General features: G+C 39.2%; 1 protein-coding gene across 14 annotated transcripts in view; it reads right to left on the bottom strand.

Annotated features, from left to right (window-relative positions):
• The window catches only part of mapk10 (mitogen-activated protein kinase 10), a 32,488-nt gene extending 18,251 nt beyond the window's left edge, over nt 1-14,237 (bottom strand). For 7 of the 14 annotated variants that reach the window (XM_080477694.1, XM_080477692.1, XM_080477699.1 and 4 more), the window contains exons 1-3: nt 13,826-14,237; nt 2,328-2,425; nt 969-1,138 (exon numbers count right to left, since the gene is read on the bottom strand). In XM_080477694.1, coding sequence (XP_080333820.1) covers nt 969-1,090 — 122 coding nt within the window. In that variant the 5' untranslated portion in view covers nt 1,091-1,138; nt 2,328-2,425; nt 13,826-14,237. The remainder of the gene's footprint in view (nt 1-968; nt 1,139-2,327; nt 2,426-13,825) is intronic. The other 7 variants (XM_080477691.1, XM_080477697.1, XM_080477700.1 and 4 more) reach the window with 6 other exon arrangements.
• Nucleotides 14,238-17,128: the final 2,891 nt, after the last annotated feature.

Below are 17,128 nucleotides of genomic sequence, written 5' to 3'. Positions count from 1 at the left end.
TCATTTATGAACCAATAAATGAATAAATCAATCAATTAATCAATGTTACTAAATAACTTGTAATTACATTTGTTCTTATAATGTGTCGAAGGTGTTGTTCAAAGGTGCTGTATTTACAATTATTACATTTATCTGCAAGAAAGTGCATTATCCACTGGGATTTACAGTGTTTTGAATATCTTTTTAGGCTTCCTAAAACATTTACAGTATTTCGCACCTATCTATCAAAACACCTGAGGAAAAGTCATGGTGTCTGCTTGGCATTTTTACTGGCTGATCGCAAACTGAATTTGACATGTTTGGCACGATTTTCGAAGCTGGAGCTGCACCTCAACAGTAGGGAAGGTGCATCATTTTCCACAGAAATACTTCTATGTTCTGCAGATTTAACAAAAGTCCCTGAAAGCAGAGTGAGTCACCAGGCATTGAACACTTTGGAAGAGGAGAGAAGCAGTGAACTCGATGTGAAAACACTCTAACAACACAGATGAAGACGTTAAGAAACAATTATTCCACAAACACTGGGAATATGTATTATGTAAGAAAACATTGTTTGTCTGTTTGAAGAGTGAAATCTGCATTCACTAGCTTCCCCCATCTTCCTTGTCGACCTGATGCCACATTTCATATTCAATTCTTCTCATTTTGCATCATAATGACCTTAAATCACATTATTATAAGTTGATATTTTAAATATTAAACTGATGAACCCACCTTGGGGCATTAAACAGGGTGAAACAATGCCTTACTTATTGCCACTTCCAAAGAAATAATCAAAGAAACTGTAAAATGCGATAATAAATGCATGCGTTCTTCTTTATTAATCTCCTTTCTGTTGGAAATACTAAATGATTAGACAAACATCTAACAGTTTAAAGACATAAAGGCCCATTAAATATTACAGGAAAGCACATCAAACAGCACGATACAATATAAAACAGAACATAAAGGAAATGTTGAATACTTACCAGACGATTCCCTGAGCTCCAGAGCCAATGGGCTTTAAATTCTGGTAGCGCTTTAAAACTGTGAAAGTAGAGTCTCCCACTTCCACACTGTAGAACTGGTTGTCCACTTTGCTTTTGCTCATGTTGTAATGCTTGGCAATATATGACACATCCACTTGTTTTCCAAAACCCTGCATTGGGCAAACAAAATGCAAAGGTTAGCGATGCTGGCAATTATGTGTGTTTCGCACTTACCTGCCAAATAATGAAACATCTGGACGAAAATGGTTAAGTGCATCGTGAATTGTCAAGTTCAGTTCCTAAATCAATAAACCAACTTAGTATCAGTCAATACGTGTTCGTCTGCTGCGCTGTCCGTCTGTATTGATGCTTTCAAACAATTATTAAGCGTGTGTTAAAGGGTTAAAACGAGAGAACAGCACAAAAATGGTCGGGCAAACACTACAGCTCGGTTCACACACTGTTTTCGTGCTGAAATTTAGTGTCTATACAGCCACATGATAATCCACATTCAAATATGTTCTTCTTATTACTAATGTGGACACAGTTATCAGGGTATAATTACTCACAATTGCTTATAATTAGAAGGGAGGAACAAATTCAGAATGCTGCCACAACTAAAACACCACCTAATTACAGTTTATGTAATTACAGCACAACTCACAAACTACATAATAGAGCGCTTCTGGTTATAACAAAGGTTAAAACATTGAATTCGAACTTCAGGACAAATTCATCTTTGTGATGTACGGTGTGTAATGTTGGCATGGCTGGGAAATCATCCCAACTTACGATCCAATCATTCCAACACATTAAACTGCAGAATTTACTTTGCAGCTAATACAGGCGTCTACTGTCGCTGTCAGGCATCCAGCGACACACGCAAGTGTAATCTAAAGATCCCAGTGATGCTTCTGGAGATTCAAAGCTACAGTGGGATTGCCTGTAGTTTTCGCAACGAAACACAGTTTTCACACACAGACCCCAGATTAAAATTGTTTTTATTTTTAAAAGTCCATAAAATACATGCCCAGCTCAGGTTTGTATTTATGATGTTGAAAGTAAAGTGAAATTACCAACTACACTGCTTCCTCCTCTGCAGGGACCTTAAACACTTGGACTGAAGTAGAATATGTGGTTGAAATGAACACAGACCTGGAAACTCGTTCCTGAAGGGTATTTACACTCTATTCACAAGTCAATAAATAATTTTTTGCATTGGCTTTAATTTTAAAGGAAATGTTGCTAATATGTAAACACAGAGTGCTCCACAATGATTCATTTTGTTCACAGAGAAACGCAGTGAGAGCAAAACATGCAGAGCAGTGAAGGGTAAACGTAAGTGAATGAGTACTGTACCTTTTTTACCTGTAAGGAACACACACCTGACAAAAGGCTATCTTTACATCCAGGACTGGTTGGCTGCAGTTATATAAGAAATGTCTGCTCATAAATACCTAGAAGACACAAACAGAGGGGAGACAAAGTCAGAGACTGAGGATGTTTAAAAAGCTGCAAATTTATTTTCGTCCACAGTCACTTGCAACACCGTACAAACAGTGTAACATACAACACATATTTCATGGTTTCTTTGGGAAGTTCAGTCTTTGTAATGACATCCCTGGTGGTTGAATGAATTTCACTTCAAAAAAAGAAAACTCTACTGCCATGTCCACCCCACTCTGTCCCCATCATTCTCAATAAAGGAGAAAAAAACAAGGCATCACTGCCTACTCTTCTATCAATATGAACTGAACAATATATCGACTCTTCATCAGAGCAATACAGCATGGCCATTGTGTTCCAAGTTGTCCGTCTGACGTGTGTTGAAAATGAGACGTGAAGAGTTGGTGCCAGCGAGGAGTGAAAGACAATATGATAATGTGTATGGATGACTTCCTGGCAAACCCGTCCTCTTTTCCGTCTGGACCGGGGCCAGTTTTATTACAGTCTCTCCTTATGCCAGTATTTTTTATTTTAAATGTATGGAGCTCCTAAAGTAATAACCTGACAATTTGGGAAGCACAATTTCTCTTTGTGAGTTTGTGGAGTGGGTTCAGCATGAGGACTACAACATAGACACTGTAATTGAGGCACGGAACCATCAAACAAAAAGGTTGCAGCATTTTGCCTGAGGCAAGGACGACATACTACATAGTTTTTTGGTAAGTAAAAACATTGAAAAAAGCAGAGATCTGGAACAAAGATGGGTGATGACAGAGCGCGTTCGCTTCGCAGTGGGAATAATCCAGGTTTAAGGGCCTTTTTGTGCAAAGTTTGCATGTTTTCCATGTGCATGGCTGGGTTTTTCTGTGTACTCTCATTTCCTATTGCAGTACAACACTATGTGTTCAAGGTTGATTTGTCACTATAAATTGTCAATAGGTGTCATTGAAGTGCATCTGTGTGGTTTTCTGTGTCTCTGTATTTGGCCTGTGATGGACTGCCGATCTGTCCAGGCTGTATCCTGCCATCACCCTCGTCAGCTTGTACAGCAGTGTAAAAGTTGGAAATGATCAATGACAAAGACTTATTTGAAGAGGTATATGTTCTGCTAAGCATTGACTTTAATTGTATTCTGCTTTAAGAGGTGCAATAATATATATTTTACATATTGTTGTTGTTTTTTTTATCTTAGTTTGTTCTATTTATACTTTAGGTGTCTGAGTCTAATAAAATCTGTCTATCAGCACCTTTAAAATATACTAATGAACCCATTAACTTCCATTTCTTGTTTTATCCTGTTTGACATCATGCACACTTTTCAAACCATTTACCAGTTTGCCACTGGCTCATTAACCTTTTCAACCCTCAGGGCAGATATGAGTCATAAGGCCCTGAAAGATAACATGTGCAGTTCCTCAGGAATGTAATAGTACAGCTGCCACGCATGAAATAAGCTTTCGAGGATCCAGTACCATCAGAGATATAATTTGCATAAAAGCTTTGGAGTGATTTTTGGCAAAGCTGCCAGGCTTTTACTCTGACAGAGCAGCGAAATGGGTCAGTTTGGTGCAGAAGTAGATTCTCCTGAGTTTTTTTGATGGCAGCTCAGGTCAAAACATTGAAAGGGTGAAACAAAGACTAAAGAAAGCTGTGAATGACAGCGACACCCATACTAAGCAGCAGCAGCAATATAGTCTGCAGCTCTCGCCCACAACAAGCATGTTTGTAATGGTTTCCCAGGTAATGAAGCTCTCAATGGTGTGCTAATGATCATCTCTCCTCAATAAACTGATAAGCAATGTTGGGAATGGAATCTGAAAGGAAAATAGACCCGTGTGGGTGTTATTAAACCCACACAAATGTCCCCAAACATGGAGGTGTATTTGTCTATCACAAAGTCTAGAAGCAGATGAAAGGATGAAGTTGTGCAAATTTGCTCGTGAAAAAAACGGCGGAAGTTTCTGGAAAAAAAAATATATTTTCTGCTCCACCACCCCCTCTAATACAGTCACAGCTGGCTTTAATGTCTGGGCTAAATCCGAATGGGAGCTGGGCAGCTTTAAGGAAAGAAATGTGGGACACAAAGGAGAGAGGTTTGGCTTATTTCAACTGACCTTTTCCACAAAGTTACAGTCCAAACGGAGAGTGGACAAACCAGTGGTCTTCGTTTTTGCACTGGGTGTGGTGCGTTTATCTAAACCATAGCATTAAGCAAGAAGCAATGCAATAAATTAGTAATCATTCACCTAAGACATATTCATTGAATCAGGTGGAAAAAGAAGAGAAGAACTGACAGGAATGTGGAACATGGTCAAGAAATACAGCTGAAAGTTGTAGATGTGATATTTGTGCTCAATCAATACATCATTTACAATTCCTCCCACCACTATAATAAAGTCACACCGCATCTGTGTATTTGACATGACTGACATCGTCGCCACCACTTCAACCAGCACAATATTTGCTATTAATCTAACAGGTCAGCTCAGAATCGGCCCTGGCACCATGGCTTGTTATATCTGTGCCGCTCTAATCTTCAACCATCTGTGTACATAAGATATTAAACCTCTCACAGGCCAAAATGTTTGTCTTTCAGCAGTGGACACTATAGTAATTCAAACGCTGCCTCGCTGATGAATGTGGTTTTGTGAGGTTACATGCAAACAGTAGCTTGGTAGATAGAAGTACAAACCTCGACAAACACAACTTGTTTAGATTGCATATTTGCTGAATTTGATTTATATTCCTAATCTTGTGAGTGGGTGACAATTGACTGGATGTGGGAAAAGCTACAAATCTATAAATAGTTAAAAAACAACCTTTGTATTTTCCAGGGATTAAATTTTTGGATAGATTTACACCATCAAATACATTGAATGAAAAAGACAGGGCACATTTGTTGTGTTTGCAACCAAAATATTCAGCTCCGCTGCCCATCCCACAAATGCATGTTCACTGACAACTGTGGCCCTGCTAAGAAAATAAACAGATTTTCTGACAGTATAATATGTGTTCCCAAGAGGCATTGTTAAATCAATGAAATCATCTACCACACACAGATGTCCATACTTTGTTGGTGTGTGGAATAAATAAAGCCAGCAGTGAAACAATTCAGACTCTTGTTTATTCAGGCCTCAGACCGGATTCTGCTGATCATGGTCATGGTTGAAATGTTGCTTGGGTTGTACCGGCAAGTAGACTCAGCACCACCCTTAAAATGCCCAGATGTCATTCTCACATGTCTCCACGGTGCAACTCAGCTCCAGCTGGTTGAAAATGGTAAAGAAGTCTATTCTATTATTTTTCACTTCTGTATTTTTTAGTCTTTTGAATTACTTCTGTTATGTTTTTTAATCTTGTACCACTGGTCTCCTGGGTAACTCTATGGATTTCTGAGGGATAGGCAAACATAAGCCTTGGCTTCTGCCTATACCCATTTCAGCTACAGATATTGCAAAAAAATAAAACACATGAACTTCAAAGCACTATAAATTAAATGCACAAAATTCAACTTTTGCACTGAAACTGTAACCGAAATAAACCATTCATTCATTCATTCATTCATTCATTCATTCATTCATTCATTCATTCATTCATTCATTCATTCATTCATTCATTCATTCATTCATAATAAAACACTTTCTAGAAGTCTGGCTAAGGCCGTTATTTTTTTTTTTAAGGTTTCTGGTTTTGCATCATACTAAAAACGGGCCTGTTCACTAACATTTCGATCAACTATAATGTTTTTGCAATACAGGAGATGCATGCTGGAGACTTACTCTGCAGATTTTTACTGATTGTGAGTCACGGGAAGAGTTTAGTTGTGAGGGTAAGTGAGTTGTTAAAAGGGTGAACCATCAGCAGGAGTGTGAGAGTTGCCTTTAAAAACAGCATCTGACAAAGAAAGATGTTGCTGGAGTCAAAACCACAGAGCTGGCATGAAGAGCAGCGAGTCCTGATCTACATACTAGTCGGATTTGTGGTGGTCTGCCCCTTTAAAATACCTTTCAGTGCTTCTGACTCTAAAACAATTCTAAATTCCAACTTCAGAATAGTGTCTGTAAAGAAAAAGAAAAAGAAAAGTCAACTTCAAAGCAGCAAAGTTTTCAATTCTGCACCCCTTACACTGCTGCTTAATAACCAGAAAGAAACATGAAACGCGGGGAAGATACTGACATTTGAACACTTGTTGGTTATGAGATTTGCATTCAAAAACTTCTCCTTCCACCATACAGCTCTTGATCCTTTCTTTAAAATATTGGCTTCATGTTGCATCAGAATGTAGAAAGCCACAGCGCTGTTGGATGTAAAGGACTTTTGCAGTATAGCTTCACTATATTTGCCGAATCATTGCAGCCGACGGGACGTGACTAGGGGCTGCCGCGTCTCTCTAAAATTGACTGCTGATGTCTGTTGGTGTATTTTCCATTTACTGGATTGAACAAGACAACTCAGAGCCTGTGTCAGAGCAATTTCATGCAGGACCAGAGGAGCCCCGTGAGCAGGCAGCCATCAGGCCAAAACAGGGAGCATGTAATTGCTCTGCCATGTTTGGATGGAACTTATGAACATCTGGGTGAAGTGTGCCATTTTACAATCAGACAAACACTCACCAGCAGCCAAACAAACAAAATCACCCAGTGCCAAACAACGATGGCAATGCTTAGAGATGAAAACTAGACAGCGCAAAGGAAATAATAATTCAGTTCTGGTTCTTACTTAGGCACATATTGGCCTTTCTGGGCTGGTGATTTTCTCAAATTGATGATTGGTCTCTGCAATGAATAAGAGGCAAAAGATGTGAATTATCTTGTCCTACACATGAACATAAAACCGGCTCTGTTCCACACATAAGGATAAAGCAGCACACATTCACAGGAACAAAGCTCGTACAAAGACTGAGTCAGAACCACTGATGGAACAACTGTTATTAGAGGAGCTCTGAGAAAACTCAAAGACACAAAGAATGAAACAAAGACTATATCAGAAGAGCAGGCATGAAGGTTTCATTATCCTACATGGGCTAATGTATAGCATGGACACAGATGACCGTTAATCGACAGTTGTGGTTCGTCCTTGTTATTTGGATCCCAGCATTCTGTTACTATCTGTCCCCATGGGCACAACAATGCCCAAGGACAACTAGTAATCCTTCTGTGTGCTTAGCAGGCAGTGTCCCACTGTACTATTTTATTGTCAGTACAATTTACTGTCTACTGTCCTTTGGTTGTTCAGCTTCATTCATTAGTTCACTTATCTTACGCCCAGAAGCAACTACTGTTGAGATAGCACACTTGTTTTTAAAACGTTTTGCACCTTCGTGCTGCTTCAGCCTGAGCAGGAAGGAGTAAAACCAGAAACAAGACTGTGTAATGTTCTTTTTAAATCCACTGAACTGAGGCAACATAGCCAGTCTTTGCCAAGTGGGACATCAGAAATCCCTGATGTCTCTCACTCAGAATAGACCGTTTTCTACAGCAGGTGTTTTGGCTTGTCATTACAGGAACAGAATAAGTGCAATTGAAAACAATCAAAATGGTATTTAGGTGGGATAGTTCCAGCATCCTGATGTTGCATGTTAGCTCACTGTCATGGCTTAATGAGACAAATAATAAAACAGACCCAGAATGAACAATGATTGTTATTGTCATAAAAATGCAGCTGCTTAAAAAAAAAAAAAAAAAAAAACAGGCCAACAAAATGACCAAAAGGTACAGGAAAATATGAGGAAATAAACATTATAGTTCGTCTAACACACGTGACTATTGACAGTTACAGGTTATATTCAGTAGGGCTGCACAATGTTAGTTGATCATGTGATATTCTAATATTGTCGAGTACTGTGACTGTGATATGATTTGTAATAAAAAATGTTAAGTATACACAGTTAATGTCTTTGGGATTTGGGACATGTATCCCCAAGTAGAAGCGCTCTTTTTCTTCTTGGGCTCAATTTTAAACTGGGCCATATTTGTTCTTCTTCTTTTAAATCAAAGCATATCAGTTGTTGGCTTGAATTTTCTTGATTTCTGCACTTTCATTCTGACTTCTTGCCTCTTGCCATCAGGTAAAATGTAATGTTGAAATAATGAAGAGAAATGTGATCCATTATAAACATAATCTACCGTGAAAGGGTTCCATATAATTGGCAAAAGAAATTGACAATGATAATGCAGTCTGTGAATAAATAATACAGTATATGGAAACGTATCATTTATTGGAGTTCAGGCAATCTGTGATGTGTGTTTTGCAAAAGTTGCTATGACAATAAATTCACAATATAGTGTCCATCTGTTGCAAACAATTTTCACAACACACACAACAGGGAAGGAACGACACAGACTGCAACATTTCAGTGATCTAATCAGATATGATCATGCTCGATCGGTCAGTACAAGTATTTATAGATAAAGAGATATCATGTCATAGAAGCCAAAATTAGAGCAATGCCTCTGAACCATGGCTGCTGTGTTGTTCCTATAATGAAGTCCATTGTCTCATAAACTAAATTAAACCATCCACAACACAACAGCTCTACAGTAAAACACAAATCACTCATAAAAAATATTTTACAAGGGCCAGGTTTGCATATCAAAATGTGAGTGTGATGAGCAGAAACCGCCAGGCTGCATTTATTGGTAATATTGCCCAAATTGTTTACAGCAAAGCCAAAAGGTTTTGGTACAGCAGGTGTTTGGGCGCATTCATCTGATAGAAAGTTTTTTTTGTCATGAGTCAACAGACTGGCGCTAAAGGACATGCTACTGTATGTGCTGGTGATATTTCTTATCACTCATGAGCCCTTTTTAATGTTTGGAGCAGTACTACCATGGTATACCGTGCCAATGTCTGCAGAGAATCTTAAAAGGTGTGTTTAATTGCTCCAGCTTCCTCCATCCATCCAAAAGACCTGCTCAAGGCGTACCTTGCCTTTTACTCAATTTTCGCTGGGTTAAGCTCGTTTTTTTATTTTTATTTGGGGTCACTGTGGACTGTAGCCATACATGTATGAGGGAATACTGCCCCAGCAGCTGGCGTTTGCATCAACAATGATGCACTATTGGCATTTAGCAAGTTCCCATCCTCTTGAATTTGAGGGCCCATTTTACATTTCCGACCTCGCCTTTGCTGAAGCCATATCAGTTTTGTGTTTATCAGTAACTCTTCACATTAATCTTGTTCAGTGTAGCCATGCCGGGTTTAAACAGAGTCATAGTACAATGGTATACGGCTGCACTGAGCAGGCTGATTGACTCCAGGAGCGCTGATGATAAAGCACAATGTGCAAGTCCACATATCCACAGACACCAGCGTTATTGTTCACTCTCCCATCTGTCTTTGCTTCACATCTTCTCAGTGGTCGTTTCCCCTCCGTCATTCACCCGAAAGCTACACTCGAGGTGAACGTCACACAATGAACACCCCAACATAGTACATATCTGTCTACGTCTTCTTCCTTCCATCCTAAACAGTGATGAGCGCTTGCGTTCTCCCTTCCCTGCCTCTCTTTTGTCCCTCCCTCACTCCCACCATTCCTGCTCCCAGGCTCCCAGCCTCGCTGCAACCAGCTCCCCTCCCCCTCCCTCGGAGCTCCATTGTGAGTGCTTGGTTCAGCAGCCTCTCCTGCAGTATGCAGCTTCGCCTTGCCTTTGCTGTGCAGCCTGAGCCAAATGCAGTGCAGCCTCCCATTTGGGCTCAGGGGAGGAGGAAGGGAAGCACTTCAAACTGCAGGCCCAGCCAGGAAAACAAGACGGCACTTGCTCCTGAGCTCATCTACAGGCGGAGAGAATCTGAATGTTCACTGACTTCTATCGATTTGTTACTTTTAGAGATGAAACTCGCTCTGTCTCTGCTTCCGTCTGTTGTCTTGCTTACATCGCTCCGTTCGCTTTAAGTAAACAACAGGCATGTTAGCTGAAAACCTGCTTAAGCTGCAGTTTTCTGATGAGCTGCATGGCAACAGCATGTAGAAGAACTCTGGCAGGTGCTGAGCACATTTGTATGATTTACAGCTTTTCCTTTGAAAACCTGTCAGGGCAGGCAGGGGCTACGCTGTTGAACCCACCATGCTTTCTGTGAAACATCTTCCCTAACACGTATGGTTTAAAAATATTTCACTTGACATGATCACAGAGATGCTCAGGTACCATGGTAACAGAAGATGCTTTCTAAAAAAAAACACTGTTACAAAACTCTGGCTTTTATCTTGTCAAGGACAAGATAAAAGAAATATTCACATCCCCAAATCACTGTAAATGGATCGGAATACCAAATCTGGGTTTCTATGAATGATCCACTTATGTAATGCCCAGATTATACTGATTTAATAACAGGAATATTTAAAAAGCATTTTACAGAGAAATTCTGAAACATTTCTAACAGTTTTTAGCACAGTTGTTTGTATTTGTTTGGCAGCCTCTTTAAATGGTTTTATGGCCCTCAAGTTGGTCTGACCTTTGTTGACTCTTAATTCTCCTTTACAGATGTGCTGCGAGGAGATTGGGGCCGAATCAAACCGCTTAAAGTCTTGTTCTCAGCTCGCCGTAAAAAGCAAATAAAAGCTGCATATTTGCCCGATCAAATCCAATTATGTAACTGTGCATCTCAGTGCACTAGGATGTTTTGTCTTGCTTTTTTTTATCAGGGTAAGCAGCACTGCAACCTCTGGGAGTAAACTATCAAACAAACAAAACAACAACATAACAAAATAGTGTCACACATTGTGAAATGTTTTTTTAAAAATAAGGTACATGTTATGTGCAGGTTTCTTGTTTTTGACTGTGGGAAAGACACAGGTAGTATTTAAACTGTTATTATTTTGTGCATGGGGTGAAGAGCATTTTAATGTGAGAAATTAAATTGTCATCATATTCGGTTTACGCCAATATACCTTTACTCACAGTTCATTTTAAGTCTCTTATGCAACATCCTTCTTAACCAGAGTGTTTGATTCGTCTTATTGTGTTGGATGCCACTCATTTAATGATCAGAGAAACTTCCAGATGTAATTAGTCTATCATTCAGCAGCATTTCTCATTAAGTCAAAGTATATACAGAAAAAGAATTACTGAACTCATCTCATCATTAAGTGATGACAAATGATGTTCCTCAGTAATCCATGCGTTTTTAATGACTTTGGCCCTTCCATGCTGTGAAGACAACCATGACTGAAATGGCTCACAAAAGTCTGCTGATGAAATTTAACTGATTATCTATCTATCTATCTATCTATCTATCTATCTATCTATCTATCTATCTATCTATCTATCTATCTATCTATCTATCTATCTATCTATCTATCTATCTGTCTATCTATCTGTCTGTCTGTCTGTCTGTCTGTCTGTCTGTCTGTCTGTCTGTCTGTCTGTCTGTCTGTCTGTCAGTATGCCACATTTTTATACGACCTCAAAGTGAATATATGTGAAACTGTGGCTGTTGATTGTACTAACAAAAACATCTAACCACATCATGTTGAACTGTGGAAAACTGGGACAAGCATTTCACATTATTCGCTGACATGTGACTCAACAAATAATCACCAGAGACCCAATTCGTTTCTTTACTTTGCTGATTAATGGAGCCAGCAATCCCACCATTATCTCCTCTAAATGCATTTCCTTATATGATTACATAACATGGGATTACTGTGCTGATGCCACAAACTTAGCAATACAAAGCAGAATACAAATACAAGTGTTATTGAGCAACATAGCGTTAGTCTGCTGGTGGTTATTTCCATTGATGATTCTCCATTGGGTAAACAAGCTACCTCCCCAAAAATCAATGTGATTCATTATCAGTTTGTGTAGATCTGCAGTATCCACTACTTCAAATGAACCTGACTGGTTTTTTTTTTGGGAGGGAAGGGGGGGTGGGGGGGGGGGGGGGGTTGCCCTGAAGCCACTCTCGGTATTCATAAAGAGTATCTCAATATTTGCACTTGGCTTTTCAAATGAGAATGATAATAACGAGGAGGAGGAAAAGGATGATAGACAAGTTTATCTAATAAAAGATGGTTGCCTATCTAGACAAGTTCTGCAGAAACACCCATAAAAGCTTTGTTTAATTGTAAAGCCTGCATGCTCCCTGCAGCACTTTCACAGGCATGGAAGCCTGTTCCTGAATAATTCAGCAGCCAAGGTCACAATGCTAAAAACCTCCCTCTTTGCTGTTTTCAACACGGGGATTTTGTTATGACACCCTTTTAAATGTTGCCCGATTCCACAGCATGGCACAACACCTACAATTAGTCCATACCTGTGGCCCTGCACCACGTTGGAACAGATTCCAGATTGTATAACACAGAACAGAACAAAAAGCCCTATTAAATGGATTCCTAACATATTCATGTCTATATTTAAACCTGTCCAATCTGTAAAACATGAGAGGGGGGTTTTATAGTCATCCAATACTGTGCACATGAATGCCCAAAATAAAGCTGATATAAAGAGATTGCCTTACTCGGAGGCTTCACAGCTATCAATTACACAGAATTCGCATTCAGGTGAACAACATCCCTCTGCATCATGACTATTTCAAGTTTAGGTCACTTTTAATGACAAAGCCTTCATAAATCAATGAAACTTTCCCTTAATGTGTGCCACAAACACTTACAGCACCAGCAGTGAAGCATGACTCACAAAAAATATCCTTATTGGATCAGCTTATGACCAGTAATGTATATAGTTTTTCCTGCAGCTATCTAGTTTTCAAGCACTTATGATGGATCTGAGGGTGAGCCCACATCCCTGGTGGAGTACTGACGGTCTGCATAATGCACAAGGTGCGCAGCTGACTTCTGAGGGGGAGGAGAGCCAAACCCTGCATGTAGGCCTACAGTATGTAGTCCTGTGTTTAGGCTTGTGTTTTGAAGAGCATCAGTCTTCCATCATCCATTTGCACCACTTCTGCGCTCCAAATCAAATATGCATAACGTGCCACACAGCAGGCAAGGGTGTTATTTTCATGAAATAAATATATGCTGAAATGCTTTCAAAGTCTGAATGTTATAAAAAAAAAACAAAGAGAAGTAGCCTGAATGGCGTCCCTTCAAGTTGTGTTATCCTCGATGAGCATTTAAGGGCGAACTAATGGTTAATATCCGTGATGTTGCAGGATGTGTGCATGCATGGAGATACGATGGACAAACATTTTTGTCAGGTCAGTACTAACGCCATAATGAAATCACGCCTGTTCTTATATAAAAACATCATCCGCTGCGGTGGATCTAACCCAGATGAGTTTTGTTTTCAATGTCTGCGCTTTTTTTTTTTTTTTTTTTTTTTTCCCCACCGAGGCATCACTAGTGGACTTCATTAACCTTCCCTTACGATCGATATTCATCACTCCACCCTCCGGGCGGCTGAGGTCCGACCGTCCAGGTTAAAAACGACCCCGTCCCCGGTCCTTACCATTCCGTGCCAGCTGATGACGATCCCAGTCCGGTGCCAGTCCTTTTCAAAACATCCCGACGGGAAACATTGCGGAGAGCATCGCTGAGGGTTTGATGGGAACGTTCACAGAAATCACCAAGAAGAGAAAGCTACAATTTGAAAAAAATTAAAAATTTAAAAAATAAATTTAAAAAAAATTGCGATGAGAAAATGGAAAAAGAAAACAAAAAAAAGCTGAGGTGGACGGAACCTAGGTTTGCTGATGCTGAATCACTCTCCCTCAGCTCACCACCTTGCAACCATTGTGCTGCAAGATGCTGGCTGTACCATTGTGGACCGACCAAAGCAGAGAGAGAGAGAGGGAGGGGAGAGGAAGGGGGTACAGGGAAATATGTTACCATGGCAACCGAACAGGAGCACGTCTGACGTCAAAGCCGGAGCGGAGAGCGCGCGAGGGAGAGAGAGAGAGAGAGAGAGAGAGAGAGAGAGAGGGATGGTGGGAGAGAAGAGGGGAGATCACATGGAGGCTTTCTCTCCGAACGGGAGGGGCTGCAAGGAGCATCACTCTGATCCGTCCTGTACCGTCCCGACTCCCGCCAGCCTGATCACGAGGCCCTGGCAGAATGTGGAGCCCGGTGCCATCAAGCTGAAACCTGCCCACAGCTCCCATCATCCCTGCAATCTGTTGACCTATCCTACACTGCCAGTGTCACATCTAGCAATTGTTATATGAAGCAAGTACTGAAAAGGCAGGGCATTTCCATTTTGTTCATATATAACACAACTTGTTATCTTTGCATTCCATATTATTATTATTATTATTATTATTATTATTATTATTATTATTATTATTATTATTATTATTATTATTATTATTATTATTATTATTATTACTAAAGATCTGACTGCCTTCTTGAACCACCCTTTTTCTTTTTTGCTTTCTTCAAATTATGTATTTTCCCTGATCTTTTGAACACACTAGATCCTAAATTCTTCCATTATTCCTTGCTTAGACATTTGTATATACATTTGAAAAGTCAATAACAATTGTATATCATAATGTGAAAAACTCTATGAAGTCACAGTGAGAGAATGCAAACTGGGAAAGTTGTCACTGTGTCAACTTAAGTTTAGCTAAATACCTCTTCAGTTTGATCATAAATTACCAATGTGATTAGCACCAAAAATGAAAACAAATCCACAGGTAATGTGAATATTCAAACACTAAAATGGAAATAATAGATAGAAAAAGAAATAGAAATAGAAAGAAAAAAAATTGTAAATCTGAAAATGATGTTTTCACAAAATGCCCAGCTTCTCTCTCATCTGAATGCCAACACAATATAGTAACATGAAATGAATAAGCTCAAATGCTTATAATCTAGATCAGTCCATCTATCCACATGCCTTCGTGCATTTCTTTTGCTAAAGTTATTTCTATTTTATAGTGTAAAGCTTTCAACTCTGGAAATTCAAATTTAATCGTGACAGTGCATTTAATTCACTACAGACAAAGAATCTCGGTTTGAAGATAGTGCTAAAGAGCAAAAGGAAAGTTTTTTTAATACACTCCTGCTGGACCTCAAAGCATAATCTCAATCTGAAAAACACATGCCTTGAACCAGTATTACCAGATGCCCCATAGATCAAAGACGGTCAGGACAGGCACATCCAGTCTTGCAGAAATTGCCCCAAGAGTTCACACCAGTGCTGATGAGCTGGTATTAAGGACAGCACTGACAGAAATAGTATGAAGAATAAGTCCAAACTTCATATGCCTAACACTTAATGAGGCATTGCTTATCCGGATTCTGTCTATTGATGGGGCCCCCTGCCTCAGGTGAGGTGCTGAAATGGTTGTGAGTCACAGACACAGCATGCAATAGATCACTCTGACCACAGTTCATTGAACAACTGAATGTGGAGAATGAGTTGGAGTAAGGGGGAGCCAGTATGTTGGACAAAGAAGAAGTTATTCAATCATGAGTCATCGCATTTACTTTGCTTATGTGGACAGTCCCATAGAAACATTAAAATTCCCCCAACTTGTGTTTTCCTCATCTTTCAACTCCACTGTCATAAACTTGAATTCATGGTAGGTAAAGACTAAAAATAATATAATATTTACTGGAAATATTTGCAAAATAGTTTATCACATGACACGGGGCATCCTATGACAATTTGTACATTAGTGTTTTGATGGGATTGCGGGTTATCATGACGTCAACTTATTCTTTGCATCATCTGAGAAGAAAGCCATTGATTATTGTGATAAGCAAAGTTATTTTATCAGAAAACTGAAACTACAGAGAAATGCCCAAGTTAAGAGAGATAATAAATGCCATACATGTAGTGATTTGACTTGAACTTTATCTATATATTGTGGTGTCAGCTTTCAAAATGCTTAGTTTAACGGGTATCATTTGTCTCAATCTAAACAATAAAACAGTTTTGTTCTCGCCTTACCATCCCAGCCTGTGGCGAGTGATGATAATCTTGTTTTTCAGCACTGACAGGCACAGGCAGGCAGACACACTCTTCTCACCACTCACCATTAGATATCAGCAAGTGGCATGCAATAATAGACCAAAGCCACTAGATGGCGTACCGAACACCATAAAAATTGCAGCTTGGAAGCGGCCAAAGGAAGGAAGTACTCAGCAGTGAATTGCTTCCTGACTGTTCAGGAGACTGTGATGTGGTGGGAAACAATTAAATATAGGCTAATCTGGGTTTTATTTTCCTTTTAAAACAAAACAAACAAAACATGCTGCTTTTAAACAAAGTCAGTGTTAACAGACACCAAGGTTTGGATTTAGAAATGTATGATTTTTAAATCATATGATGCATTTCACAGTAGAGTGTTAATGAAAGACCAGTCAGTTGGCTTAAAGGGCCTCTAAAGGGTGTAACAGCCCCAACTCAAAATGAGGTGAGAAATGACTTCAAACAAAATGACCCCAGACAAAAATATCCACTGATGAGGCACACACACTGACACAAATTACCAAAAAGCCTAAAATATATATATATATATATATATATATATATATATATATATATATATATATATATATATATATATATATATATATATATATATATATATATATATATATAAAATAAAAACACAAACTGACAAACATATAATGAGCACAGACATGGCACAATGGCACAACCAGAAAACAATCACATAGAAAAGGACTTACAAATTGATAACTGATATACAGTCATTATGCGTTCACTTAAAAAAAAAAAATTTGTTCTTAATTAACAAGATATTATGGGGAACATTGGGGCTAAATACTAAATGCCTAAATA

This window comes from Lipophrys pholis (genome assembly GCF_963383615.2).
Source record: "Lipophrys pholis genome assembly, chromosome: 12".
In the NCBI taxonomy this organism is placed as follows: domain Eukaryota; kingdom Metazoa; phylum Chordata; class Actinopteri; order Blenniiformes; family Blenniidae; genus Lipophrys; species Lipophrys pholis.
Note: the sequence above shows the minus strand (reverse complement) of the source record. Positions and strands in the feature narration are given on the sequence as shown.